We start from the raw sequence: 25,887 nt of genomic DNA on the forward strand, positions 1-25,887 counted from the left end.
GAGAAACACTTTGGGACAGCAAAGTTTGCTCCTCTCCAGTGGGTACTATCGTTACAGAACGTTACAAGAAAACCAGAACCGACCTTTCGGCCAAGCCAGCAGGTCCTTGTGAAAGCCCCAGCTCCCCTCGGGTTGTGCACAGGCTTCTCGTCATGCTTCCGTCGAGCCAGGGGGGAAGCTCCCCGGCAAACCTGGAGCCATGTGCGCCTCCTGGACGTTTCTGGTTAAGGTGTTATGGAGGCTCGATGACCAGCAAGAGGCCTCTGATCCCCCGTGAAGAGAAAGCAGAATGTAAATACAGAGAGAGCACACTGCCCTTTACCCTCCAGCTGCCAGCAAAGACTTGCCCAAGCACAGACACCGCTGCCAATCGTCCCCTTGTGAGGGGCACTGAGGGGCGCTCATGAGCTGTAGCTTCTGCAGACCCTCGGGTCAGAGCAGAGGTGTCAGCATCAATCAACCAAGGCTACCTCAAATTATGGGTGTCCCAAAGCTGACAAATAGCCCGATTTACATGGATGGCCTTTCAGTTATCTTACAGATCTAATTTTTCCATCCAGGGTTGGATTGCTTTGAAGCAAGGAATGGGGCATGGAATTAATTAAGGAATCTGAGCCCACAGTAGAGTTGGGACAGGCCTGCAGGCTAAGCTCTCTTGCCCTCAGTGCGTCAGCGGTCACCCCAAACAGGAAGACATGTCCCTCTACACCTCCAGCAGGGAGGCCTCTGCCCTTCCCACACAGCAGGAGGGAGCAGGTTTCTCTCTGCCGCCCCAACCCCGGCAGCAGCCCAGCCGGAGGCCTCAGGCCCAGCCCCGGAGCCCCGTTACTTTGCACCCCGGCTCCTCCAGTGGACTCCGGTCATCACCGCCCCTGCCCGCTCCCCCTCTCCCCAGAGCAGCAAGTCATCTGTCCAGGTTCTCTGGGGTCCGTCTGTTCCACCATGGTGCGCATATCCTGAGTTGCATTTCCTCTGCTGTTCCTGAATAAACCTGTCTCTGCTGGTGCTGACTGGAAAAAATGCACAAACTAAATGTCGGAAATTACGTTTTATTTTGCAGACGAAACTGAGGCCTTAAGCCTGAGAGAAAGCCTCTCTGAGGATAAGGGAGGAGCCAGGACATACAGGAGTTTTGCAACAAAAGCCAAGTAGTCAGAACATGATTACTGGCACTAAGCAGCCATCTAGGGCTGCTCTGCGAATGGGGAGGTGCGAGCGTCTGGGCTCACTGGAATCAGTCCTTGGGCTGCACCTCCGCTCTCTGGGGCCGGGGCGCTTCCCCGTCCAGCGTCCCCTCACGGGGTGGCCGTAATGTCCACAAATCCTCGTTTACTGATGTGGTAGGCAACGTGCCGTGCCTGCAAGCTTTTCCTGCACTTTCAATTCTTGACCTACAGAGTACACTGTGTAGCTCATATTTATTGAATTCCAATATTCATTGGTTTTGTAAGTTTCTCTTGGGCAATAAAAGTACCCTAGAAACTATAAACCTTGTTACCTGCCTAACGGACACCTGCCTGTTTGACCCATCTGGGTCTTGGGCAGACTGGGGAGCGGAATGGAAGTGTGGGGGGTGGCCGCCCTGCACACCCTGGGCCCTGAGGTGGTCAGTGTCCGGCCCTCTCCCAGGGTGGGCCGCTCGTTTAGGTTTTCCTCCCTGCTGGGCCAGTTCCAGAGCCCCCAGCCAGCCCTGCGGCTCTCATCCAGAAGCCGCTGACCCCTAAGGACAGTCCAGCACCGCCTGCTTCCGTGCCTATCGCACCTCGAGGTGGGGGGTGACTGCTGGGGTGGGGGCCACCCACTGCCCAGTGGCCACAGGGAGGACCAGCCTTGGGTCAGGGCCCCGGGTGAATCCCCAGCAGACAGCACCCTGCCACTCTGCCATCTGGCGTTACTTCTGGCATCTTGTCGCCCTTTGCCTTCGCTTTGTGTGCTAAGTGACTCAGTCGCGTCCAGCTCTTTGCGACCCCATGGACTGTAGCCCGCCAGGCTCCGCTGCCCATGGAATTTCCCAGGCAAGAACTGGAGTAGGTAGCCACTCCCTTCTCCAGGGGATCTTCCTGACCCAGAGATCAAACCCTGGTCTCCTGCATTGCAAGTACATTCTTTACCCTCTGAGCCACCAGGGATTGTTTTTGTACTTTTTAGCTGGCATCTATCTTCACTGATACATGCAAAACTTATCTGCTCAAATTTTAACCCCAGAGGCACCGTGAAGCTCATACGCTTACGAGGCAACATGTCCCAGAGCTGCAGCCAGCTCCCACCCACATCTGGGGCTGGCCTCTCAATCACCGGGAACATGTGCCAGTTGTGAAAAACTACACGAAAAAACAGGGGGGTGGAGAATTCTCAAAGCCCATCTCTCCACAAAAGCAGGAAAAAATTTGCAAAAAATATCAGAATCAACATTTTCAGCCTCTGAAAGTAGAGAAAGTCTTGCAGAAATCAGAGGAGTGCTTAATCAAGAAAAAATGGTGTAACTTCAGTACAGAGCTGTGCGGCATTTTATCTAATCCTGGTTCCATCCCTCGTGTCTAAGCTCTGCGGCAGCCTCGCAGACAGCAGCCTGTAATCTATTTCAGACTCTTGCCAAAGTCTGAAGAGGCAGGAGCACTTCCTAACTCATTCTCTGAGGCCAGAATCACCCAGACACCAAAGTCAGAGAGAGAGACTACAAAGAAAAACAAAGACCAATATCCCTTATGTGTATAGGTGTGAAAATCCTCCGCAAGCTCTAGCAAACTGAACCCAGCATATTATGTACACACCACGACTGTTACCAGCAGGAGCTGGAGCCAAACTCAAGCTGCTCATTACTCCATGTTTGACAGACAAGTTTTGTTGGTGGGAGAAGAAAGATGCTTTATTCAGGAAGCTGGCAACCTGGGGAGATGACAGACTGGTGTCCCCCAAACCACTTCTGAGTTGCCGATCAGGGCAAGCGCTTTTAAAGGAAAGCATCAAGGGTTTGCAGGTGATGGCTACGTGCAGAGCAGCACAGTCAGCTCTGACCAGCACCCTGAAATTGGTGGTGCAGGGCCTGGTGAGCGGCATCTTATCTGGAGTGAAGTGAATCTCCAGCGCCAGGGTCGGGCTGCTCTCGTTTCCCTGAGGGCAGTTTCTGGAAGCGTGCCGCATGGGGCAGCTTAAGTCACTGCTACAGTCTGGCCATCGTGCTGTCAGCTTTTTCCCTCTGGTGGCAGCTTTCAGTTTCAATTCAGTTGCTCAGTCATGTCCAACTCTTTGCGACCCCATGGACTGCAGCACGCCAGGCCTCCCTGTCCATAATCAACTCCCGGAGGTTACTCAAACTCATGTCCACCGAGTCAGGGATGTCATCCAACCATCTCATCCTCTGTTTTCCCCTTCTCCTTCCGCTTCAATCTTTCCCAGCATCAGGGTCTTTTCTAGTGAGTCAGTTCTTTCCACCAGGTAGACAAAGTATTGGAGTTTCAGCTTCAGCATCAGTCCTTCCAGTGAATATTCAGCACTGATTTCCTTTAGGATGGACTTGTTGGATCTCCTTGCAGTCCAAGGGTCTCTCAAGAGTCTTCTCCAACACACAGTTCAACAGCATCAGTTCTTCAGCACTCAGCTTTTTATATAGTCCAACTATCACATCCATATGTGACCACTGGAAAAACAATAGTTTTGACTCGATGGACCTTTGTTGGCCAAGTAAGGTCTCTGCTTTTTAATATGCTGTCCTGGTTGAACATAGCTTTTCTTCCAAGGAGCAAGCATCTTTTAACTTCATGACTGCAGTCCCCATCTGCAGTGATTTTGGAGCCCCCCAAAATAAAGTCTCTCACTGTTTTCATTGTTTCCCCATCTATTTCCCATGGAGTGATGGGCCCAGATGCCATGATCTTAGTTTTCTGAATGTTGAGCTTTAAACCAACTTTTTCACTCTCCTCTTTCACTTTATTCAAGAGGCTCTTTAGTTCTTTGCTTTCTGTCATAAGGGTGGTGTTATCTGCGTATCTGAGGTTATTGATATTTCTCCCGGCAATCTTGATTCCAGCTTGTGTTTCTTCCAGCCCAGTGTTTCTCATGATGTACTCTGCATATAAGTTGAATAAGCAGGGTGACAATATACAGCCTTGACATACTCCTTTTCCTATTTGGAACCAGTCTGTTGTTCCATGTCCAGTTCTAACTGTTGCTTCCTGACCTGCATACAGATTTCTCAAGAGGCAGGTCAGGTGGTCTGTATTCCCATCTCTCTCAGAATTTTCCACAGTTTATTGTGATCCACACAGTCAAAGGTTTTGGCATAGTCAATAAAGCAGAAATAGATGTTTTTCTGGAACTCTCTTGCTTTTCCATGATCCAGCGGACGTTGGCAATTTGATCTCTGGTTCCTCTGCCTTTTCTAAAACCAGCTTGAACATCTGAAAGTTTACTTTTCACATACTGTTGAAGCCTGGTTTGGAGAGTTTTGAGCATTACTTTGCTGGCGTGTGAGATGAGTGCAACTGTGCGGTAGTTTGAGCATTCTTTGGCATTGCCTTTCTTTGGGATTGGAATGAAAACTGACCTTTTCCAATCCTGTGGCCACTGCTGAGTTTTCCAAATTTGCTGGCATATTGAGTGCAGCACTTTCATAGCATCGTCTTTTAGGATTTGAAATAGCTCAACTGGAGTTCCATCACCTCCACTAGCTTTGTTTATAGTGATGCTTCCTAAGGCCCACTTGACTTTGAACTCCAGGATGTCTGGCTCTGGGTGAGTGATCACACCGTCACAGTTATATGGGTCATGAAGATCTTTTCTGTACAGTTCTGTGCGTTCTTGCCACCTCTTTTTTATATCTTCTGCTTCTGTTAGGCCTATAGCATTTCAATGTTCCCTTGGTATCTCTAATTTCTTGAGGCAATCTCTAGTCTTTCCCATTCTATTGTTTTCCTCTATTTCTTTGTATTGATCACTGGGGAAGGCTTTCTTATCTTCTTGCTGTAATTCAAATGGGCATATCTTTCCTTTTCTCCTTTGCCTTTCACTTCTCTTCTTTTCTCAGCTATTTGTAAGGTCTCCTCAAACAACCATTCTGTCTTTTGCATTTCTTTCTCTTGGGGGTGGTCTTGACCCCCGCCTCCTGCACAATGTCATGAACCTCCATCCGTAGTTCTTCAGCCATAGTTCATAGATCTGTCTATCAGATCTGATCCCTTGAATCTATTTGTCACTTCTGCTGTATTGTAAGGGATTTGATTTAGGTCATATTTGAATGGTCTGGTGGTTTTCCCTACTTTCTTCAATTAAGTCTGAATTTTGCAATAAGGAGTCCATGATCTGAGCCACAGTCAGCTCCTGGTCTTGTTTTTGCCTACTGTATAGAACTTCTCCATCTTTGGCTACAAAGAATATAATCAATTTGATTTCAGTATTGACCATCTGGTGATGTCCATGTGTAGAGTCTTCTCTTGTGTTGTTGGAAGAGGGTGTTTGCTATTACCAGTGTGTTCCCTTACAAACTCTGTTATCCTTTGCCCTGCTTCATTTTGTACTCCAAGGCCAAGTTTGCCTGTTACTCCAGGTATCTCTTAACTTCCTACATTTGCATTCCAGCCCCCTATAATGAAATGGACATCTTTTGGGGTGTTAGTTCTAGAATGTCTTATAGGTCTTCATAGAACCGTTCAACTTCAGCTTCCTCAGCATTACTGGTGGGGGCATAGACTTGGATTACTGTGTATTGAATGGTTTGCCTTGGAAAAGAACAGAGATCATTCTGTCTTTGAGATCTCTGTTTTTGAGATTGCACCCAAGTACTGCATTTCAGATGCTTTTGTTGACTATGAGGGCTACTCCTTTTCTTCTAAGGGACTCTTGCCCAGAGTAGTAGATACAATGGGCATCTGAGTTAAATTCACCCTATCCAGTCCATTTAAGTTTGCTGATTCCTAAAATATTGATGTTCACTCTTGCCATCTCTTGTTTGATCATGTCCAATTTGCCTTGATTCCCGGACCTAACATTCTAGATTCCTATGCAATATTGCTCTTTACAGCGTCGGACTTTACTTCCATCACCAGTCACATCCACAACTGGGTGGTGGTGTTGCTTTGGCTCCATCCCTTCTTTCTTTCTGGAGTTATTTCTCCACTGATCTCCAGCAGCATACCGGGCACCTGCTGACCTGGGGAGCTCCTCTTTCAGTGTCTTATCCTTTTGCCTTTTTGTGCTGTTCGTGGGGCTCTCGAGGCAAGAATACTGATGTGGTTTGCCACTCCCTTCTCCAGTTTAGTGTTAGTATCTGTGAAACAACTAAGCATGTGGAACAGACACTGTTACCTATGTCCTTCGGGGAGGAACTAAAGATTCTGTGACAGATAGATAATGGCTGACTCGCCGTTTAAATTGTTGCCTGCTTTTATGGCCCAACTGCTATTATTTTTATCACTACATAGTCTCATCTTTTAGATTAATTCTTGAACCAGGCTTTTGTGACTCAGGGTTAGGCCCCTAGGAGACTAAAGCCTTTTTCTACAAATAAGAATCAGGTCCCGTGGAGGGGCCTTTGTACCTGGGAAAGCCCCTTCAGGTTCCTGCTGGGTTTCATGACCAAGAGGCATTTATTCCAGAAATGCAACCATGGTTTAAGAATATAAGTCAGTTAATAACATCAGAGTAATTAATACATGGTATTGATAAATGAAGAAAAACACTCTGTGATTATCACAGTTACTGCAGACAAAGCACCTGACAAAAATCCAACAGCGTCTCCTCTTGGAAGCATTTCAAAGAAAAAAGCACTTCTCCCACTTGATAAAGGACATCTACAGGAAAGGTGCAGCTCAGAGCACACGTAAAGGTGAACGGCTGAAAGCTTCTCGAAACTGTAGACCACTTTGGGAAGCATCGGTCATTTTCACAATATTGGTTCTTCTGGTCCGAGAACGTGATGTATCTCGCCACCTGTTTACGACATTTCTGGTTTCACAATATTGGTTCTTCCATTCCGAGAACGTGATGTATCTCGCCACCTGTTTACATCGTTTTTTATTTCTTTCATCACTGTCGTGTAGTTTTCTGTGCACAGGCCTCTGGTCTCCTTAGGTAGGTTTATCCCTAGGTACTTTGTTGTTGCTGTGGTGAATGGGATTGCTCCCCTAATTTATCTTTCTGATTTTTTGTTGTGTTTAGCATATAAGAATATATCCTTATCAAATTGCCAATGGCATTTCTCACAGAACTAGAACAAAAATTTTACAATTTGTTTAGTAACACAAAAGACCCCAAACATCAAAGCAATCTTGGGAAACAAAACAGAGCTAGAGGGATCAGGCTTCCTCCAGCTGATCCCTTCCTATGGGATTCCTTCCTGGAGGAATCTGACTTCAGACTATACTACAAAGTTACTGTAATCAAGACAGCATGGTACTCGCACAAAAGCAGAAACATAGACCAATGAAGCAAGGTAGAAAGCTCAGAGATAAACCCACACACCAATGGGCACCTTATCTTTGATGAAGGAGCAAACATACACAGCGGAGAAAAGACAGGCTCTTCAATAAGTGGTGCTGAGAAACCTGGTCAAGCACATGTGAAAATGAGATGAGAACGCCTCCTGTCCTCCCTGCTGGCCCCAGAGGGAAGTCTCTGCATGCTGTCGCTGGTCGGTGGCCCCTCCCTAGGCCCAGCATGTGCCTGTCGTGGCAGAGGGCACTGCCGGCAGCTGGCTTGGGGTGGTCCCGGTGGTGGCAGTCCAGCTGGGGCAGCAGGTGCTGGAGTGCCGGTGGTGCTGGGGCCCATGGGGCCGCTGGGGGGCCATGCAGTTCGAGCAGGAGGACTTGGGGATGGTGGGCATGAACTGCATGGCATTCCACTAGGGCAAGGCCATGCCCCTCATCTTTGTGGGCAGTGTGCCCCAGGACGGCACCATGCTGGACCCCGTGCCAACGCGCTGGGAAAGGAGACCACATCCTCCCCCACATACTGGCTGTGCGCCAGGCCTGGTCCAAGTGAGGCTGAGAGAAGCTGCAGCCGGACGAGGCCTTCAGCCTGGAGGTGATCGCCGAGCGCCGCGAGCCAGCCTGAGTCCTCCGCAGCAAAGACTCCTTTACCCTCAAGTGCTACATCGACCTGTTGGCCTCTCCCCAACTCCAGGCTCCTGCCGGTGGTGCAGGACAGCCTCTGCGCCCTCCCTGGGCACTCACAAGGGCACCATCGCTGGCTTCAACCCTAGTAGCTACGGCGACTGCCTCACCAAGGGGAGCAGGCCGTCGTGGTGATGTATGCCCCGAGCATGGAGGAGGCGAAGTGCAAGTGCCCGGCGCGCCCTACGAGCAACGGGTGCTGTGCCCCTGGTGCTCCCTCAAGCTCATCCTCTGCTGTGACAGCACCCTGCATCAGGACGACCTCATCTGCAAGCCCTGCAGCCCAAGTCCAGGATCGGGCTCCACAGGCCAGGCCCTCAAGCCTGTGAACCTGGAAGCGCTCTCCAAGTGGACTGGCCACATTCCTGGGGATGTGCTGAGGGACATGGGCCAGATGGCCCCCATGCTGGCCCAGCTCAGCTATGACCCCTGTGCAAACCCACCCAATTACTACAACCCCAGCCCCACCCCATGGTCATCAACCACACACACCAGGTCTTGAAACAGGGACTACAAAACACAGGTCAGTCTGAAAGGCTGCTTTCAGGTAGACAAGAACAGCACCCCTTCCCACCTGAGAAGCTCGTGATTCCCAGATCTCCGCAAATGGCTTTGTTGCCAGGAGAAACTGCATTAGAGTGGAAACTGGACCTTTAATCCAAGCATATTGTTCGCTGTTCTATTAATCGCCAAAACAGGGGGAAGGTATATGCATATGTTTGCAAAAGCTGAATTACTGAAAACTTACCTCTTCACACTCTGTCTTAGGACAGGCTGGGGCAGAGGACCAAGAGGCCGGAAGCAGGCTGGCTTCGAAACGTTGGCACTTTTTCCCTGAAAACTTCCTCCAAGAAATGGACCTGCAGGGTCTCCAGGGACAAAGCCGCCGCCTGGGCCCCCCCTGTGGGCTCTTACTTCCGAATTCAAAGAATCTGTGCGAGAGTTTAGTGTATGAGGTCTTCTTTGATTCTGCTTTTCTCTTTGGTTCTACTCAGTTTCACAGAGGAAATATTTATATAATTTGAATAAACTGAATGGCGGGAAGAAGCACTTCCCAACACCATACACAAAAACAAACTCAAAATGGATTAAAGACCTAAATGTAAGGCCAGAAACTCTAAAAACTCTTAGAGGAAAACATAGACAGAACACCTGATATAAATTGCAGCAAGATTTTCCTTGAGCCACCTCCTAGAGTAAAGGAAATAAAAGCAAAAACCAACAAACAAATGGGACCAACAGTTAGCTCTGGACACGAAGCAACCGACTGGTTCAAAATTGGGAAAGGAGTACAGCAAGGCTGCATATTGTCACCCTGCTTATTTAACTCATATCCAGAGTACATCATGCAAAATGCCGGACTACATAAATCGCAAGCTGGAATCAACATTGCCAGGAGAAATATCAACAACCTCAGATATGCAGGTGATACGACTCTAATGGCAGAAAGTGAAGAGGAACTGAGGAGCCTCTGGATGACCGTGAAAGAGGAGAGTGAAAAAGCTGGCTTAAAACTCAACAATAAAAAAACTAAGATCGTGGCACCCAATCCCATCACTTCATGGCAAACCAGTTCAGTCAGTTCAGTCACTCAGTCGTGTCTGACTCTTTGCGCCCCCATGAGTCGCAGCACGCCAGGCCTCCCCGTCCATCACCAACTCCCGGAGTTCACTCAGACTCAAGTCCATCGAGTCAGTGATGCCATCCAGCCATCTCATCCTCGGTCGTCCCCTTCTCCTCCTGCCCCCAATCCCTCTCAGGATCAGAGTCCTTCTCCAGCGAGTCAACGCTTCGCATGAGGTGGCCAAAGTATTGGAGTTTCAGCTTTAGCATCAGTCCTTCCAGTGAAAACCCGGGACTGATCTCCTTTAGGATGGACTGGTTGGATCTCCTTGCAGTCCAAGGGACTCTCAAGAGTCTTCTCCAACACCACAGTTCAAAAGCATCAATTATTCAGCACTCAGCCTTCTTCACAGTCCAACTCTCACATCCATACATGACCACAGGAAAAACCATAGCCTTGACTAGACGGACCTTAGTCGGCAAGGTAATGTCTCTGCTTTTGAATATGCTATCTAGGTTGGTCATAACTTTTCTTCCAAGGAGTAAGCATCTTTTAATTTCATGGCTGCAGTCACCATCTGCAGTGATTTTGGAGCCCAAAAAAATAAAGTCTGACACTGTTTCCACTGTTTCCCCATCTATTTCCCATGGAGTGATGGGACCAGATGCCATGATCTTTGTTTTCTGAATGTTGAGCTTTAAGCCAACATTTCCCACTCTCCACTTTCACTTTCATCAAGAGGCTTTTAGCTCCTCTTCACTTTCTGCCACAAGGGTGGTGTCATCTGCATATCTGAGGTGATTGATATTTCTCCCGGCAATCTTGATCCCAGCTTGTGCTTCTTCCAGTCCAGCGTTTCTCATGATGTACTCTGCATATAAGTTAAATAAGCAGGGTGACAGTATGCAGCCTTGACGTACTCCTTTTCCTATTTGGAACCAGTCTGTTGTTCCATGTCCAGATGACCATTATATCTACTACTGCGGGCAGGAATCCCTTAGAAGAAATGGAGTAGCCATCATGGTCAACAAAAGAATACGAAATGCAGTACTTGGATGCAATCTCAAAAATGACAGAATGATCCCTGTTTGTTTCCAAGGCAAACCATTCAATATCACAGTAATCCAAGTCTATGCCCCAACCAGTAATGCTGAAGAAGCTGAAGTTGAACGGTTCTATGAAGACCTACAAGACCTTTTAGAACTAACACCCAAAAAACATGTCCTTTTCATTACAGGGGACTGGAATGCAAAAGTAGGAAGTCAAGAAACACCTGGAGTAACAGGCAAATTTGGCCTTGGAATATGGAATGAAGCAGGGCAAAGACTAATAGAGTTTTGCCAAGAAAATGCACTGGTCATAGCAAACACCCTCTTCCAACAACACAAGAGAAGACTCTACACATGGACATCACCAGATGGTCAACACCAAAATCAGATTGATTATATTCTTTGCAGCCAAAGATGGAGAAGCTCTATACAGTCAGCAAAAACAAGACCAGGAGGTGACTGTGGCTCAGATCATGAACTCCTTATTACCAAATTCAGACTTAAATTGAAGAAAGTAGGGAAAACCACTAGACCATTCAGGTATGACCTAAATCAAATCCCTTATGATTATACAGTGGAAGTGAGAAATAGATTTAAGGGCCTAGATCTGATAGATAGAGTGCCTGATGAACTATGGCATGAGGTTCATAACATTGTACAGGAGACAGGGATCAAGACCATCCCCATGGAAAAGACAGGCAAAAAAGCAAAACGGCTGTCATGGCAAATAGAAGGGGGAAAATTGGAAGCAGTGACAGATTTTATTATTGGGGGGGCTCCAAAATCACTGCAGATGGTGACTGCAGCCATGAAATTAAAAGATGCTTACTCCTTGGAAGGAAAGTTACGACCAACCTAGATAGCATATTGAAAAGCAGAGACATTACTTTGCCAACAAAGGTCCGTCTAGTCAAGGCTGTGTTTTCTCCAGTGGTCATGCATGGATGTGAGAGTTGGACTATAAAGAAAGCTGAGCGGTGAAGAATTGATGCGTTTGAACTGTGGTGTTGGAGAAGACTCTTGAGAGTCCCTTGGACTGCAAGGAGATCCAACCAGTCCATCCTAAAGGAGATCAGTTCCAGATGTTCACTGGAAGGACTGATGCTGAAACTGAAACTCCAGTACTCTGGCCACCTGATGCAAAGAGCTGACTCACTGGAAAAGACCCTGATGCTGGGAGAGACTGAAGGCGGGAGAAGAAGAGGACGACAGAGGATGAGATGGTTGGATGGCATCTCCGACTCAATGGACATGAGTTTGAGTAAACTCCATGAGTTAGTGATGGACAGGGAGGCCTGGCGTGCTGCAGTCCATGGGGTCGCAAAGAGTCGGACACGACTGAGCGAATGAACTGAACTGAACTGAACCTTCTGACTAGTCCTGTTATCTTGAAGCTTGCATACCGTGGGTTGGGTCTGGTAAGACCTTTCTGTTGTTAGTTGTGACCTTGTTAATTTAAGAGGCATGCTGTGGGAGTGGGTCTGATAAGAGCATATAAGGTCTTGCTAAGACGAAGGGCACTCTCCACCCCTTCTGATTCTACGTCAGAAGGTTTCTCTGTCCCTTCTCAGCGCTTCCCTGGTGGCTCAGAGGGTAAAGCGTCTGCCTGCGATATAGGAGACCGGGGTTTGATCCCTGGGTCGGGAAGATCCCCTGGAGAAGGAAATGGCAACCCACTCCAGTATTCTGGCCGAGAAAATTCCATGGATGGAGGATCCTGATAGGCTATAGTCCACGGGGTTGCAAAGAGTTGGACATGACTGAGCGACTTCACTTTCTTTCACTTTCATACTTTAATAAAACTCTGATACACAAAAGCTCTTTATTTATCAAGCCTGGCCCCTGGTCCCAAAGCTAAATCTTCTTTGGAGATCAAGAATCTGACACCATTCACCACAAGCTGTCACTACAGTATGAAAAACAGGTAGCTAATGAGAAATTGCTACGAAACACAGGGAGCTCAGCCTGGTGCGCTGAGAGGACCTGGAGCAGTGGGAAAATCAACATCCAAAAATCACTAGCAATGGCTAACCCAATGGTTATAATTAAGAAGACAACTCCATTTGCAATAGTATTTCTAAAATACTTAGTAAAAAATTTACCCAAGTAGGTGTATGACTTGTACGCCAAAAACTACAGATCATTGCTGAAAGGAACTAAAAAAGCCTAAATAAATGAAAAGACATCTATGCTCACAGACCTGAGCTCTTAGGCAACACTCCACAGATGACCTTCAGTTTCAACACAGTACAGTTCATTTCAGTCGCTCAGTCGTGTCTGACTCTTTGTGACCCCGTGAACCGCAGCACGCCAGGCCTCCCTGTCTATCACCAACTCCCGGAGTTCACTCACACTCTCGTCCATCGAGTCCGTGATGCCATCCTGCCATCCCATCCTCTGTCGTCCCCTTCTCCTCCTGCCCCCAATCCCTCCCAGCATCAGAGTCTTCTCCAGTGAGTCAACTCTTTGCATGAGGTGGCCAAAGTACTGGAGTTTCAGCTTCAGCATCATTCCCTCCAAAGAAATCCTAGGGCTGATCTCCTTCAGAATGGACTGGTTGGATCTCCTTGCAGTTCAAGGGACTCTCAAGAGTCTTCTCCAACACCACAGTTCAAAAGCATCAATTATTCGGCACTCAGCCTTCTTCACAGTCCAACTCTCACATCCATACGTGACCACTGGAAAAACCATAGCCTTGACTAGACGGACCTTAGTCGGCAAAGTAATGTCTCTGCTTTTGAATATGCTATCTAGGTTGGTCATAACTTTTCTTCCAAGGAGTAAGCATCTTTTAATTTCATGGCTGCAGTCACCATCTGCAGTGATTTTGGAGCCCAAAAAAATAAAGTCTGACACTGTTTCCACTGTTTCCCATCTATTTCCCATGGAGTGATGGGACCAGATGCCATGATCTTCGTTTTCTGAATGTTGAGCTTTAAGCCAACTTTTTCACTCTCCACTTTCACTTTCATCAAGAGGCTTTTTAGTTCCTCTTCACTTTCTGCCGTAAGGGTGGTGTCATCTGTATATCTGAGGTGACTGATATTTCTCCCTGCAATCTTGATTCCAGCTTGTGTTTCTTCCAGCCCAGCATTTCTCATGATGTACTCTGCATATAAGTCAAAATTCCCACAGTTTTTATTTTTATTTTTTCCAGAAATGGATAGGCTGATCCTAAAATCCACATGGAATTGTCAGGCCAAAACCATCTTAGAAAAGCATAACAGAGTTAGGGGCTCATGCTTCCTGATTCAAAATTCACTACCAAGCTGCAGTCAGCGAGGGGTTGTGTTCCTGGCGTAAGATACACACATGGACTGTGGGATGGAAATTAGAGGCCACGACAAACTTACACGCAGATGGTCACAGGAGGCCAACAGGCTGCCAGGACTGTTCACAGTTGGCGCAGATGTGGATGTCCACATGGAGAGGGAAGAAGCTGGACCCTGCCTCGCAGTTCATACAAAATTAACTCAAAATGGATACAGTGAGGCAGGCCGTGACCAGGGGCCTCTTGCTATAGGGCTTATTCCTGGGCCAACTTCTCCTAGACTGACGAAGAAACTGTGAGGGACTAAGAGAAACCGCACGCACGGGCATCTGGGGCAAGACATGGGCAGCAAGACGCAGAAGGCCGGAGCACGCCTGCCTGCGCAAAAGCTGCGCCTGCCCGTGATCCCCGCACACAGCGCCAGCAACGGGGGCAGGCCGTCGAAGCCCCTCTGCGGGCCAGCCTGCCCAGCAGGCCACACCCTCACCCACTGAAGGGACCAGCTCGCCCTGTGTAGGGATGAGCATGGGCCCCTATTGCTTGTTTTTGCTCCCTCCTTCTGAAGCAGGGGCCCCAGTGAAGCCATTCCTCAATTCCTCATCTGGCCTCGTATCAATTTCTACAATTAAAGAGTCCAGGAGCCTGAGTCGGCGACAGTGGGACCTGGTATAAAAGCTGAACTGCAAAACGGTTAGAAGGAAACGCAGTGTGACTTTGGATCAGGCAATGGTTTCTTAGCTACATTACAAGATCTAAAGAAAACAGAGAGAAATTGTCGTTTGCCAAATGAAAAATGTCTGTGCCTCAAAGGACACTCAAGAAAGTGAAAAGACAATCTAAAAAATGGGAGAGAATTTGGAATTCATGTATCTGACAAGGGACTAGTATTCAGCATATAAAAGAAGAACTGCCATTCAACAACAGCAAGACCCACAGACCAAGCAGTCAGCGGAAAAAGGCCCGAGCGGACAGCTTCCGAAGACACGTGAACAGCTGGTGAGCAGAAGCCATGCTCGGCACCGGTGGTGGGCAAGGACATGCCCATAAACCACCACCAAGGGGGCAGCTGCCGTGGTTTTATACGACCCAGCAGTTCCACTCCAAGATGCAGGCCGAAGAGGGCTGAAAAGTGCGGTTACGGAAAACCTTGACCACAAATGTTTCTAAGCATTATTCATAATAGCCAAAAGCTGGGAATGGTCAAATGTCGATAGGTTGATGAAGAAAGGAAAAAAATATATGGTGTCCTCTTACAGTACAACATTAACCAGCCATAAAGACAGGGGGTTCCGGCACAGCCTGCAGTATGGACGAACATCACGTAGTGAGATACTACAGAAACAAAGGCACGTAATTTACACGGAAAACCCCAGGAGGGAAACCCAGGCCGAGAGAGCAGACTGGTGTTTGAAGGGAGCGAGGCGCTGAAGGGACTGGGGAGGGCCCCCTACTGGGAATGGGGTTCCCTTACCCTAAGGCGGGCGGGGAGGCTGGCTGTTGGAGCTGGACAACATCGCACCGGAAAAGTGCCAGAGCAGCTCACTTGCACGCTCTCTGTGGGTGAGACAAAACAGGCTCTGCTCTGCGACTCTCAGGTGATTAAAAATCAAGCCGTCTAACCAATCAGTAAATAAGGCTTCCCTGCTGGCTCAGAGGGTAGAGCGTCTGCCTGCAGCGCAGGAGACCGGGGTTCGATCCCTGCATCGGGAAGATCCTCTGGAGAAGGAAATGGCAACCCACTCCAGTACTCTTGCCTGGAAAATTCCATGGACAGAGGAGCCTGGTAGGATATAGTCCATGGGGTCTCAAAGAGTCAGACACGACTGAGCAACTTCACTTTTCAACCAATAAATAAAAGCGCACAGAAGCAAAGGCGTGACTGCCACCTGGCAGCGACCTCCTACGTGTCACCATCAGCACTGCACAGCGGTCATCCTGTCCATAGACCGGCCCCTGGGGAGAAGCTGCTGGAGGCTGAGCTGCGGCCCCTCTCCAGCCAGGAGCAGGGGGCCTGCTGGGGGCCCGAGGCCGCAGGGCAGCCTCACCCCATGCGGTTGAGGACGCGAGCCTGCGCAGACGCGACCACCCGGCTTGTGGGTGTCCATCCTGCCCACGCCGACCCCGCCCTCTGATGGCCCGGCGTGCACAGCAGCTCGGCCGAAGGACAGCCTGCTGGGTCAGTGCCGCCAGCAGGAGCGCAGAGCACACAAGATACCTCCACAAGGAGGGCTTAACAGGGGGGCCAGGGCGCAGAGCAGAGCTGTCCCAGAGAGATAGGAGGTGAGGAGGCCCAGGGTCCCAGCGCCAGGCCTCAGGGTGGTGTGGGGGCGCTGGGTCAGAGCACCAGGCCTCAGGGCAGTGTGGGGGCCACTGGGGCACCCGAGGCTGGCCTGGGAGCCTTGCCGCAAAGGGACACAACCGGTGGGATGGCCTTGCTCCTAACAGGACGGCCCAGGCCTGGCCATCACCGCCCACAGCCTCACACACAGGTGAGGGCAGGGACAGGAGAACACGTGGCCCTGCGGTCTGAAGAGAGCGGAGGCCTGGCCACAGAGCCGACCCACCCTGTCCCTGAGGAGGGGGCACAGCCTCAAGCCCAGAGCCGTCCTGCCAGCACGCCTGCTCCCCCTGGAGCCACCGCAGGTCCCATGAGACATGAGGGGGGGTGGGGGAGGCAGGAAGGCCAGGCTGCATGGACACACAGGCCCAGGGCTCCCAGCGGCTGCCAGACGCCTGGCAGGCGTCCTGCCTCTGCACAGCTGGCCCTGGTCCCGCTCCCCCAGCCCCTGGGGGACCGTGGGAGGCTCCTCGGGGCAGGCCACACGGGCTGCTGGGTGCTGACCTGCAACCGGGAAGGACCCAAACCCCGCCTGGAGTGGGGACTCAGGACTGGGGGGCCAGTGCCCCTCAGAGGGGAGGCCTGTGCAGCTGGGGGGCTGGCGGTGGGGGCGGGGTTCCTCTGGGCCCGGGGGTGAGGCTGAGTGGGGCCTGGCCGGAGCCCCCGAGTGGGGACAGTGGGCGCTGCAGCAGGCTTGGGCCTGAGAAGCCCAGGCTGAGGAAGGGTCCCAGCCCCAACCAACCCCTAAATCGGGAGCAGGTGTTGCTGAGACAGGGCCTAACTCTGGCGAGACCCCAAATTTGGCACATTGATTATTTTACGCTGTGTGGATGAAAAGTGTCATCTGCCCCATCAGGAAGCAAAGGGCGCTGCAGACCTGAAGGCCTCAACCTGCAGCCCCTCAGGGTGGAAAAGCAGGCTGCTGCCCAGACAGCTGGGAGGCGCGTCAGGGGAGTGATTTCACAGGGTCCAGAGTCTTGCGTGTTCCCATATGAAGAAAAGGGCTAACTTCTCTAAATTAAGACATTGAGTTTTCTTTAATTAACAGAATCTTTTGATGTTCCAACTACCTGGTTTTACTGCTCAAACTCCTATAATTTCTGCCCCTCACTTCATCTCTTTGGAGCAACCTGTCAGAGCAAACGAACGTTCTGGGTCTCGGACTTAGGTGCTCAGGTGTATGGCAAATGAAAGACAGTTCCCATCTATTTGGTTGTACTTTTTTTTTTTTTCAGTCAACAAGAGAAACCGCCCTGAAAGGGTGTCTCCTCCTGTACCAGGATGGGGGTGGGCGGGGAGGGGGGGCGGAGGGGACTACATTCCTAGAAACTCTCATGGTGGGGGGAGGCAAGGACAGACCTCTGCAGGAAATCCCTTTATTTCTATGCATTGCGGGGTCATCTCCCAAAAGGGGCCTCTCCTCCCCACCCCAGCACCTTTTGTCTCTAGCTCACAGGGGCATTTAAGGGGGTGGATTCAGCATTTCCGGGAGAAATTTCTCAAGATTTTCTCATTTGCAGAAAATGTTTACTCAGCATTCCTGGGTCTCTCCCATATACAGGGGGTTACATGTTCTTAAACTGTTATTTGTGTTTCTTCTATTAAAGTATCTTTTATTACAAAAGGAGGGGGAGGGGAGAAGGAAGTCGGCCCCTTCCAGCCTCTGGGGCAGGACATCCCTCCAGGCCCTAGCCTTCCTCTCGCCCACCCAGTGTAACCTGACACTCAGTGGTTCATCCCGCCTCCTAGGACCAGCCCATCCCCAATACTCCAAAGGCCAGGAAACGGAAATTCAGAGAAATCGAAACTCCTGAGTAAAGAAAGGAGCCCCGAGTGTGTGCTGGCACAGGTACTCCGTCCCCAGCATGAACCGCACGTCCCAGCCCTTATTCACTGGGGCCCACGGTGCGGTGCCCCCAGCCTATGAGTTGCTCAAGGAGGAGCACGAGGTGGCCGTGCTGGGGGCGCCCCAGAGCCCGGCGCCCGTGACAACCACGGTGATCAACATCCGCAGCGACACCGCCCTGCCCGACCACATCGTGTGGTCCCTGTTCAACACCATCTTCATGAACTGGTGCTGCCTGGGCTTCGTGGCATTCGCCTACTCTGTGAAGGTGGGTGGGCACCTGGGCGTCTCCAGAAAGTGCTGGGAGCCTGGAGAGGGCCCAGCCCGGTGACACGTAGGGTTGGGGAGCCCCTGTGTGTTGTTTTGTGTACATGGGGTGTGTGTGTGTGTGTGTGTGTGTGTGTGTGTGTGTGTGTGTGTGTGTACATGCAGGTCATGATGAGGCTGCAGGGGGCGTGTGGGGATGACCAGGGTCAGCCTTTTGTCTCCTGGCAGGTGAGTGGCCAGTGAGGGGGCTGAGAGGAAGGGTGGGAGAGCCCTGGGCCTCCTGGAGAGGCTGACTGTCTGTGGGAAAGGTCATGGAGACCCCAGGAGGGGAGGAGCGCTCACCGGCCACAGTCGTGCTCAACTCCAGGGGGCGGGCGGGTGTAGGTCCTCGCGAGGAACGGGCAGTGGGGGGCCAGCAGGGGGGCCTGAGGCACAGGCCCCTCACCACCTCTCCTCCCCCAGTCTAGGGACCGGAAGATGGTCGGCGACATCACTGGGGCCCAGAGCTACGCCTCCACCGCCAAGTGCCTGAACATCTGCGCCCTGGTCCTGGGCATCCTTCTGACTATCGTCCTCATCATCCTTGTGTCCACCGGCTCCCTGATGATCGTCCAAGCAATCTTGGGGCTCATACAGAACTACGGAGGCCACTAGTCCCTGCCCACAGCCCGAGGCAGTCACCCCTTTTTCCTACAGCCTATGCAGGCATCTGTCCACCAAGAAATAAAAGGAGGCATTTGTATGTGAGGGCGCTGTGTTTTGACCTGGGGAGGGGGCCCTTGAGAGTCCCAGCCTGGCCGTGAGCCCGAGCCCACCTCCTCCCACCCCGCACTGTCCCACATGCTCTGAGGCTCTAGGCGGGGCCCGGCCAGTCCTCTGGCCCAGCGTGCATGGGGCCTTGGGCTGGGGCTGCAGTTACTGGTCAGGGGGTTGGGGTGTGGGTTCCTCAAGGGTTGGGCGCAGAACACCCTCGGCTCTGTTGACAAAACAGAAGAAACCGCTCAGAAGCCTGCAAATAAGAAGATAGTTTGGCGCCTTAGGATTTGCAGTTGGAGAAATGCAGATTCGGGTGGCAAGTCAACTGTGCTCCAGGCAAGTCCAGAGGGCGGGGGTCACAACACAGCGAGGACGGTCCAGAGCACGGAGGTTCCAGAAAGGGGGCGGCGCCAGCAGGCCAGGGTCACGGCCTGCAGCTGACTGGTGGCTAACAGCTTTCCAGGGAGCGAAGAGCAGGAGTTCCGGGGGTCTGAGGGAGGCCCGGCCAGGACGCTGGTCAGTTCCGGCTCTCCTGGCGCCCAGCTCCCTCTCACACCCTGCGGCACGTCCCTCTCGTCACTGTCCTTCGCACGGCCCCGCAGGCCCCCTCTGCCGGGAAGGCCACAGGAGCACCGCGCCCACCGCTGCAGAGAGAGCCCCGTGCTGCTCAGCTAGAGGAGAGGCCCCTGCCCTGCCCTCTGCCCTCGACCCCAGCCCCATCCTTCTTCTGCCATGGCCTCCAGACACGGGGGCACTCGAGGGGCAGGGCAGACCCGCCCACCCCCATCTGGGCCGGGGCGTGTGGAGGCGCAGCGGAGCCACCCCCTCGTCCCCTGACTCCTCATGTGGGTCCCCTCCCCAGTCTGTGCCTACCCCAGCCCCCTGACTGGGGGAGGCTGCGGGGAGGCTGGGATCCCAGGGTGGGCCAGGAGGGAGCCCCTCTCCCTGTGGGTCTGACACCCGTGAGCACGAGGGGCAGCACCAAGGAAGTCCTGGCGGAGGCTGGCAGGCACACCCCTCAGGGTCGGGAAGGACTTCCTCCAAGGCGGGGGAGAGCCAGCAGCCGGCAAAGCCCTGGGGCTGGCAGGGGCGCTGCCCAGCGGCGCAGACCCCGCTGGGTGGGCTGGGGGGGCAGAATCTTCCCGTGCCAGCAGCAACAGGAAGGGGCCAGGGGCACGCCTGCCCACCCCCAGCCTGGGACTCATCTGCCCTGCTCTGCCCTCCCCAGGCTGGGACCAAACCTGGCATCTTAAGGAGCCCTGTCTTCTCAGTTCCTCCGAGGCCCAGTCCAGGCAAAGCAGAGGCAGGGCCTTCTCCCCACGGGCTCCTTGGAAAAGGGACCCCCTGTCACCCTGGCCCAGGGCTCCAACCTCCCCCCCCGCTCTGTCCTCCTGCGCCCCCAACTCTTTCAGCCCAGCCCAGGTCACCCGCAGCTGCCAGAGGACACGGGACTGTCCCCTGGAACCAGGCCAGGATGTGGCTCCGAGGACCACAGCTGCTCACAGCCCGGCCGTCGGCTCCCAGAGCCGTCGAGGGAAGGTCCCTCAGTTTCCCCTGCTTGATGCCTCGGGCCTCCTGTGAATTTTCAGAAGCTCCGGAACACGGGCCTTTGCGGCTTGCACCAGGGGGCTTCCCACCTAGCAGGACCCTCACCGCAAATCGGTGAAGCTCAGGCGGGCTACACTCAGTGCCACCAGCCCTCAGGACTGCTGCCCACCTGAGAGGAGGTGGGGACCCCCTAGGGCCTGCCAGGGTTGTGGGTTCACAGGTCAGGGGTCAGGGTCACACAGCTGTCCCCCTCGTCCCTGCCTGGGAGACCGTCCTTCCTGGACTCAGAGAGGCAGTCTGCCAGCCTCTCCTGCAGGACTCAGCGTCCCTGAGGCTGAGCCCCTGCGCTCGCCTGTGGGACCCAAGAGAGAGTGGGCGACCTCATCCGAGTCACCGTCCTCCAGGGAGGATCCAGACCAGCCTGGCTCCCAGGGAGGGCCCAGTGGGGCTGGGCGTCCATCCCCTCTGAGGGCCAGGAGGAGGGGAACCCACTATGAAGAGCTGCTGACTTCCGTGAGAGCTGGGCAGGACTAGCCCTGGGACCCGAGTGAGCCCGGGAGAGCCTGGGTCCCCAAAGGGCATGTGGACGGCTCCCTCCCCGGCAGCAGCCTGTGGCTGCTGGACTCCTCCAGCCTCTCTGGGTGACACCCAGGACGCCCTGTGCAGGGCACAGCGGCTCCGCAGCTGGGGTATGGCCCCCCCAGCCGCTCCCCCTGGGGCGTCAGAGACAGGGATACCTGTCCGGGTGTCTCTCCCCACACTGGGCTAAGAGGGCCCCCGTCTCCCCGTCTGCATCCCAGGCTCACAACAATGCCCCAGGGTCCCCAGTGTCTGCGAGACCCTTCCACCCAGCAGGGCCTACTGGTTTTGAGGGGAGGAAGGGGTCTGTCCTCTGGGGGTTCCTGTTGACCAGGGTGGGCTCGCCAGCTCCGCTCTGGCCTTCTCAGTCAGCCCGCAGCTGACCGCTCTGGGCTCTCCAGAGGCCGCCAGGGTCCCAGCAGCGTCCCCTCCGCAGGAGACATCACAGCAGCTTCACAGACAAGGGCACTTTATTGATTCAGCGGTTGACAATCTGTGTCTATAACCTGCTGCCTACGGGTTGGGAGCGGGGCGGGCCCATGCCTCGGGTGCAAAGCCACCAAGGACGGTGGAGGCCCTGGACCGCCTCCACGGACAGCGGCTAGTAGCCTCTATTTTTCATTATCTCCAAAGCCGTACGGTAGACTGCCACGTAGATGAACACGAGAACGACGATCGATCCAACGGTCATAAAGATGCCCAGGACCAGGGCCCAGATGTTCAGGCACTTGGCGGTGGAGGCGTAGCTCTGGGCCCCAGTGATGTCGCCGACCATCTTCCGGTCCCTAGACTGGAGGAGGAGAGGTGGTGAGGGTCCAGGGACCGCCAGGCCTGTGGCTCAGGTCCCCCCTGCTGGTCCCAGTCACCCGATGGGCCCTCACACTCCCGCTCCCTGGAGTCTGAACAGGACAGTGGCAGTGAGACCCTCTCCTCTTGGGGCCTCTGTCTGTGTCCTCACAGAGAGTCAGCCTCTCCAGGAGCCCCAGGGCTCAGCCTCCCTTTCTCAGGCCCCTTCACCGGCCAGTCACCCACCAGGGGTCAGGGTCCTTGCAGCACCTTCCTTGTTTCCGGACCAGACTCGAGTTCTGAAGCTGAGTGTGAAGGCTGCGCCTTCCCTGATGAGGCTGGGAAGGAGGCCGTCTTGGCATGTGAGAGACACAGACCCTCAGCTCCACCGCATGTGAACCCAGGCGGCCTCACCATGAGTCTCACTGGGAACGATCCCCCAAGCCACACACACACACACACACACACACACACACACACACAGAGCACACACAGAGCACACACACACACACAGAGCACACACACACACTCACACACACACTCACACACACACACAGAGCACACACACACACAGAGCACACACACACACTCACACACACACAGAGCACACACACACACTCATACACACACACTCACACACACACACACTCACACACACACACAGAGCACACACACCCAAAGAGCATGCACACAGACCCGCACACACGGGGGCTCCCCAGTGCACGTGCCATCCGGGCTGGGCCTCTCCAGGGGCTCCCCAGTGCACGCGCCATCCGGGCTGGGCCTCTCCAGGCTCCCAGCACTTTCTGGAGACGCCCCAGGTGCCCACCCACCTTCACAGAGTAGGCGAATGCCACGAAGCCCAGGCAGCACCAGTTCATGAAGATGGTGTTGAACAGGGACCACACGATGTGGTCGGGCAGGGCGGTGTCGCTGCGGATGTTGATCACCGTGGTCGTCACGGGCGCCGGGCTCTGGGGCGCCCCCAGCACGGCCACCTGGCTCTGGGGCGCCCCCAGCATAGCCACCTCGTGCTCCTCCTTGATCATCTCTGGCGCAGAGGGAACCAGGCGCTGAAGCAAAGGAGCAGGATCGAGACGTGTGTTCCCAGAGGCAGAGCCGGTGCAGATGAGGTCCGGATATAGGGGGGCCTGGGGGGCGGGCCTGCCCAGTAGTTTCGTTTTCGTTTCCTGACTGTTTTGTTTGGGCTGGTCCTCGGAGGTGGGAGGGACCGCTGCGCATCATGTTACACCAAGGTTGGAGGAAGTGAGCAGGTGGAGAGGGCATCTCGCTTCCCATAGAGCGCTGTGTTCGGACTCTGGGACTCTTCCCCAGCCTGGGGGGTCTCAGGCCCAAGCCTGCTGCAGCGCCCACTGTCCCCACTCGGGGCCTCCTGCCAGGCCCCACTCAGCCTCACCCCCGGGCCCAGAGGAACCCCGCCCCCACCGCCAGCCCCCCAGCTGCACAGGCCTCCCCTCTGAGGGGCACTGGCCCCCCAGTCCTGAGTCCCCACTCCAGGCGGGGTTTGGGTCCTTCCCGGTTGCAGGTCAGCACCCAGCAGCCCGTGTGGCCTGCCCCGAGGAGCCTCCCACGGTCCCCCAGGGGCTGGGGGAGCGGGACCAGGGCCAGCTGTGCAGAGGCAGGACGCCTGCCAGGCGTCTGGCAGCCGCTGGGAGCCCTGGGCCTGTGTGTCCATGCAGCCTGGCCTTCCTGCCTCCCCCGCCCCCCCTCATGTCTCATGGGACCTGCGGTGGCTCCAGGGGGAGCAGGCGTGCTGGCAGGACGGCTCTGGGCTTGAGGCTGTGCCCTTCCTCAGGGACAGGGTGGGTCAGCTCTGTGGCCAGGCCTCCGCTCTCTTCAGACCGCAGGGCCACGTGTTCTCCTGTCCCTGCCCTCACCTGTGTGTGAGGCTGTGGGCGGTGATGGCCAGGCCTGGGCCGTCCTGTTAGGAGCAAGGCCATCCCACCGGTTGTGTCCCTTTGCGGCAAGGCTCCCAGGCCAGCCTCGGGTGCCCCGGGCCAGGCCGACAGTCTGCCCGGGCAGCTGCCCCTGGGCTCCCAGGGCTTAGTCCGCTGCGTCCAGAGCCTCCTCCAGGTCCATCTGGGTCTTGGGCAGATTGGAGAGCGGAATGGAAGTGCTGTGGGTGTGGCGCCTGCACCCCTGGGGCCCTGAGGTGGTCCATGTCCGCTCCTCTCCCAGGAAGGGGTGTTGGTTTAGGTTTCCTGCCTGCTGGGGTGGGCCCTGGGAGCCGCTCCAGCACCCCCGCAGCCACCCTGTGTGCGAGGCTCTCCCCCGAAGCCGCAGAGAGGCCTGCGCGCCCCGCCTGCTTCCTCTTCTCCCGGGCCTGGGCGCCCGCGGGGGCTGGCCCCGCTCCGAGGGTGGCCAGGGCCCGCGTGCCCCTCGGGAAAGGGCACCTGGTGATGTTCAGCTTTAGACCTGGGCCCTGAGCCCACTCCCTGAGATGCTGGGAATCCGGAGTCCTGGACTCTGTTACCCAGGACCCACCTATTCCGCACCCTCCCCCCACCCCAGGGCAGTCTGGGGGATGTGCCCGAAAGCTCCCCCGCCCAGGGCCCTGCTCTCAGTCAGCCACAGGATCTGGTCTGAAGCCCAGTTCACAACAGGGGCCGTGGGGTCACCGGGTGGCGAGATTTTCCCCCAGTCCTCGCAGCTGCCCTGCCTCCTGGGCTTGTGGGCTCCGGCTGCCTGTCCTCCACTGCGCCCCGAGGGACGCGCCTGCGAATGTCTCCGGAGCCCTCTGCTGTGGGGGAGGTCACAGCCCTGCCCCCCAGCTCTGGTCTGCTCGTTTACCCGCATCCCCAGCACAGTCCTGGGCAGGGCAGGGGCTGCTCCAGCCTCCGCCTGGCTCAGGCATTTGGTGGGCTTTCCGGTTTATGCACTCTGTCCTGAGAGGCACAGTAGAAGGCAGGACACAGTGCAGAGGCCCAGTCCCCCGAGGGGCTCCAGGAAATGTGGGCCCGTGCGGCCCCCCGGGAGGGGCCATGGCAGAGCGGGACCAAGAGTTCCATGTGACTGGGAGCCCGTCCTTCCCGCCCTCTGCAGCGCACAGCCCAGGGTCCGGTCATGCACGAGTCCCCCTCCGTGATGGGGGTCTGGGCTGGCCTCCAGCCGCTTCCTGCCTGCGGAGTCCTTCCCAGACCCAGAGAAGCAGGTGGTCCAGCCCCGCCTCCAGGACACACCCTCCCTGGAGCTGCCCCCCTCTGCTTACCACCCCCCCAGGGCCCCCACGACCTGCCCAGAGACCTCTACCCCCAGCCACTTCTGAGGGGTGGGGGAGGTAGGGTGAAGTGAGAGGGAGGGTCGGGGATCACAGAGGGGAGCGGGGATGGACATCAGTGTGGGGGGGCTTCCGCCACCGCAGCCTGGCTCGTGAACGCGGTCTGCCCTGGGCTGCCTAAGCGCCCGCACCTCCAGGGCCCTGAGAGGACAGGAAGGGGCTGCCTCCCTCGTCGGGGGCTGACCTTTCCAGGGTTTAGCCAGGGCCAGAGCGCCTGGTGCCAAGGTGGCTGCTCCTCACTCTAGCTGCCCTGTGCTGCCTCAGGCCACTCATCCCCTGGCACCCTCTGGAGGAGCCGGGATAGGCTGGAGAAGGCAGCAGCGGGGTGCAGCAGGCTGGACCTTCCCGGCAGCTGGGAGGGAGACGGGCCCCCAGATACTAAGAGCAGTGCCTCCCTAGAGAGCTTGGGCTGCCGCAGTTGCCCTAGCCCAGCTGCTCCCTGCCAACTGACTGTCTGATCCCGAGGGTCAAGGGTGTTCC

General features: G+C 54.6%; 2 protein-coding genes and 1 pseudogene across 2 annotated transcripts; 2 read left to right on the forward strand and 1 right to left on the reverse strand.

Annotated features, from left to right (window-relative positions):
• The first annotated feature begins 7,650 nt into the window (after positions 1 to 7,650).
• Positions 7,651 to 8,694, forward strand: LOC114110136 (protein-tyrosine sulfotransferase 2-like; annotated as a pseudogene).
• A 9,427-nt stretch (positions 8,695 to 18,121) lies between these two features.
• IFITM3 (interferon induced transmembrane protein 3) lies at positions 18,122 to 19,187 on the forward strand. The gene is made up of 2 exons (XM_027959998.2): positions 18,122 to 18,441; positions 18,903 to 19,187. Exons 1-2 carry the CDS (start codon positions 18,193 to 18,195, stop codon positions 19,092 to 19,094), a joined length of 441 nt encoding a protein of 146 aa, XP_027815799.2. The 5' UTR covers positions 18,122 to 18,192; the 3' UTR covers positions 19,095 to 19,187.
• A 2,588-nt stretch (positions 19,188 to 21,775) lies between these two features.
• On the reverse strand, positions 21,776 to 23,239 carry LOC114110140 (interferon-induced transmembrane protein 1-like). The gene is made up of 2 exons (XM_027960010.2): positions 22,943 to 23,239; positions 21,776 to 22,113 (listed from the first exon to the last, which is right to left on the reverse strand). Exons 1-2 carry the CDS (start codon positions 23,156 to 23,158, stop codon positions 21,925 to 21,927), a joined length of 405 nt encoding a protein of 134 aa, XP_027815811.1. The 5' UTR covers positions 23,159 to 23,239; the 3' UTR covers positions 21,776 to 21,924.
• Positions 23,240 to 25,887: the final 2,648 nt, after the last annotated feature.

This window comes from Ovis aries, chromosome 21 (genome assembly GCF_016772045.2).
Source record: "Ovis aries strain OAR_USU_Benz2616 breed Rambouillet chromosome 21, ARS-UI_Ramb_v3.0, whole genome shotgun sequence".
NCBI classification, from domain to species: Eukaryota; Metazoa; Chordata; class Mammalia; order Artiodactyla; family Bovidae; genus Ovis; species Ovis aries.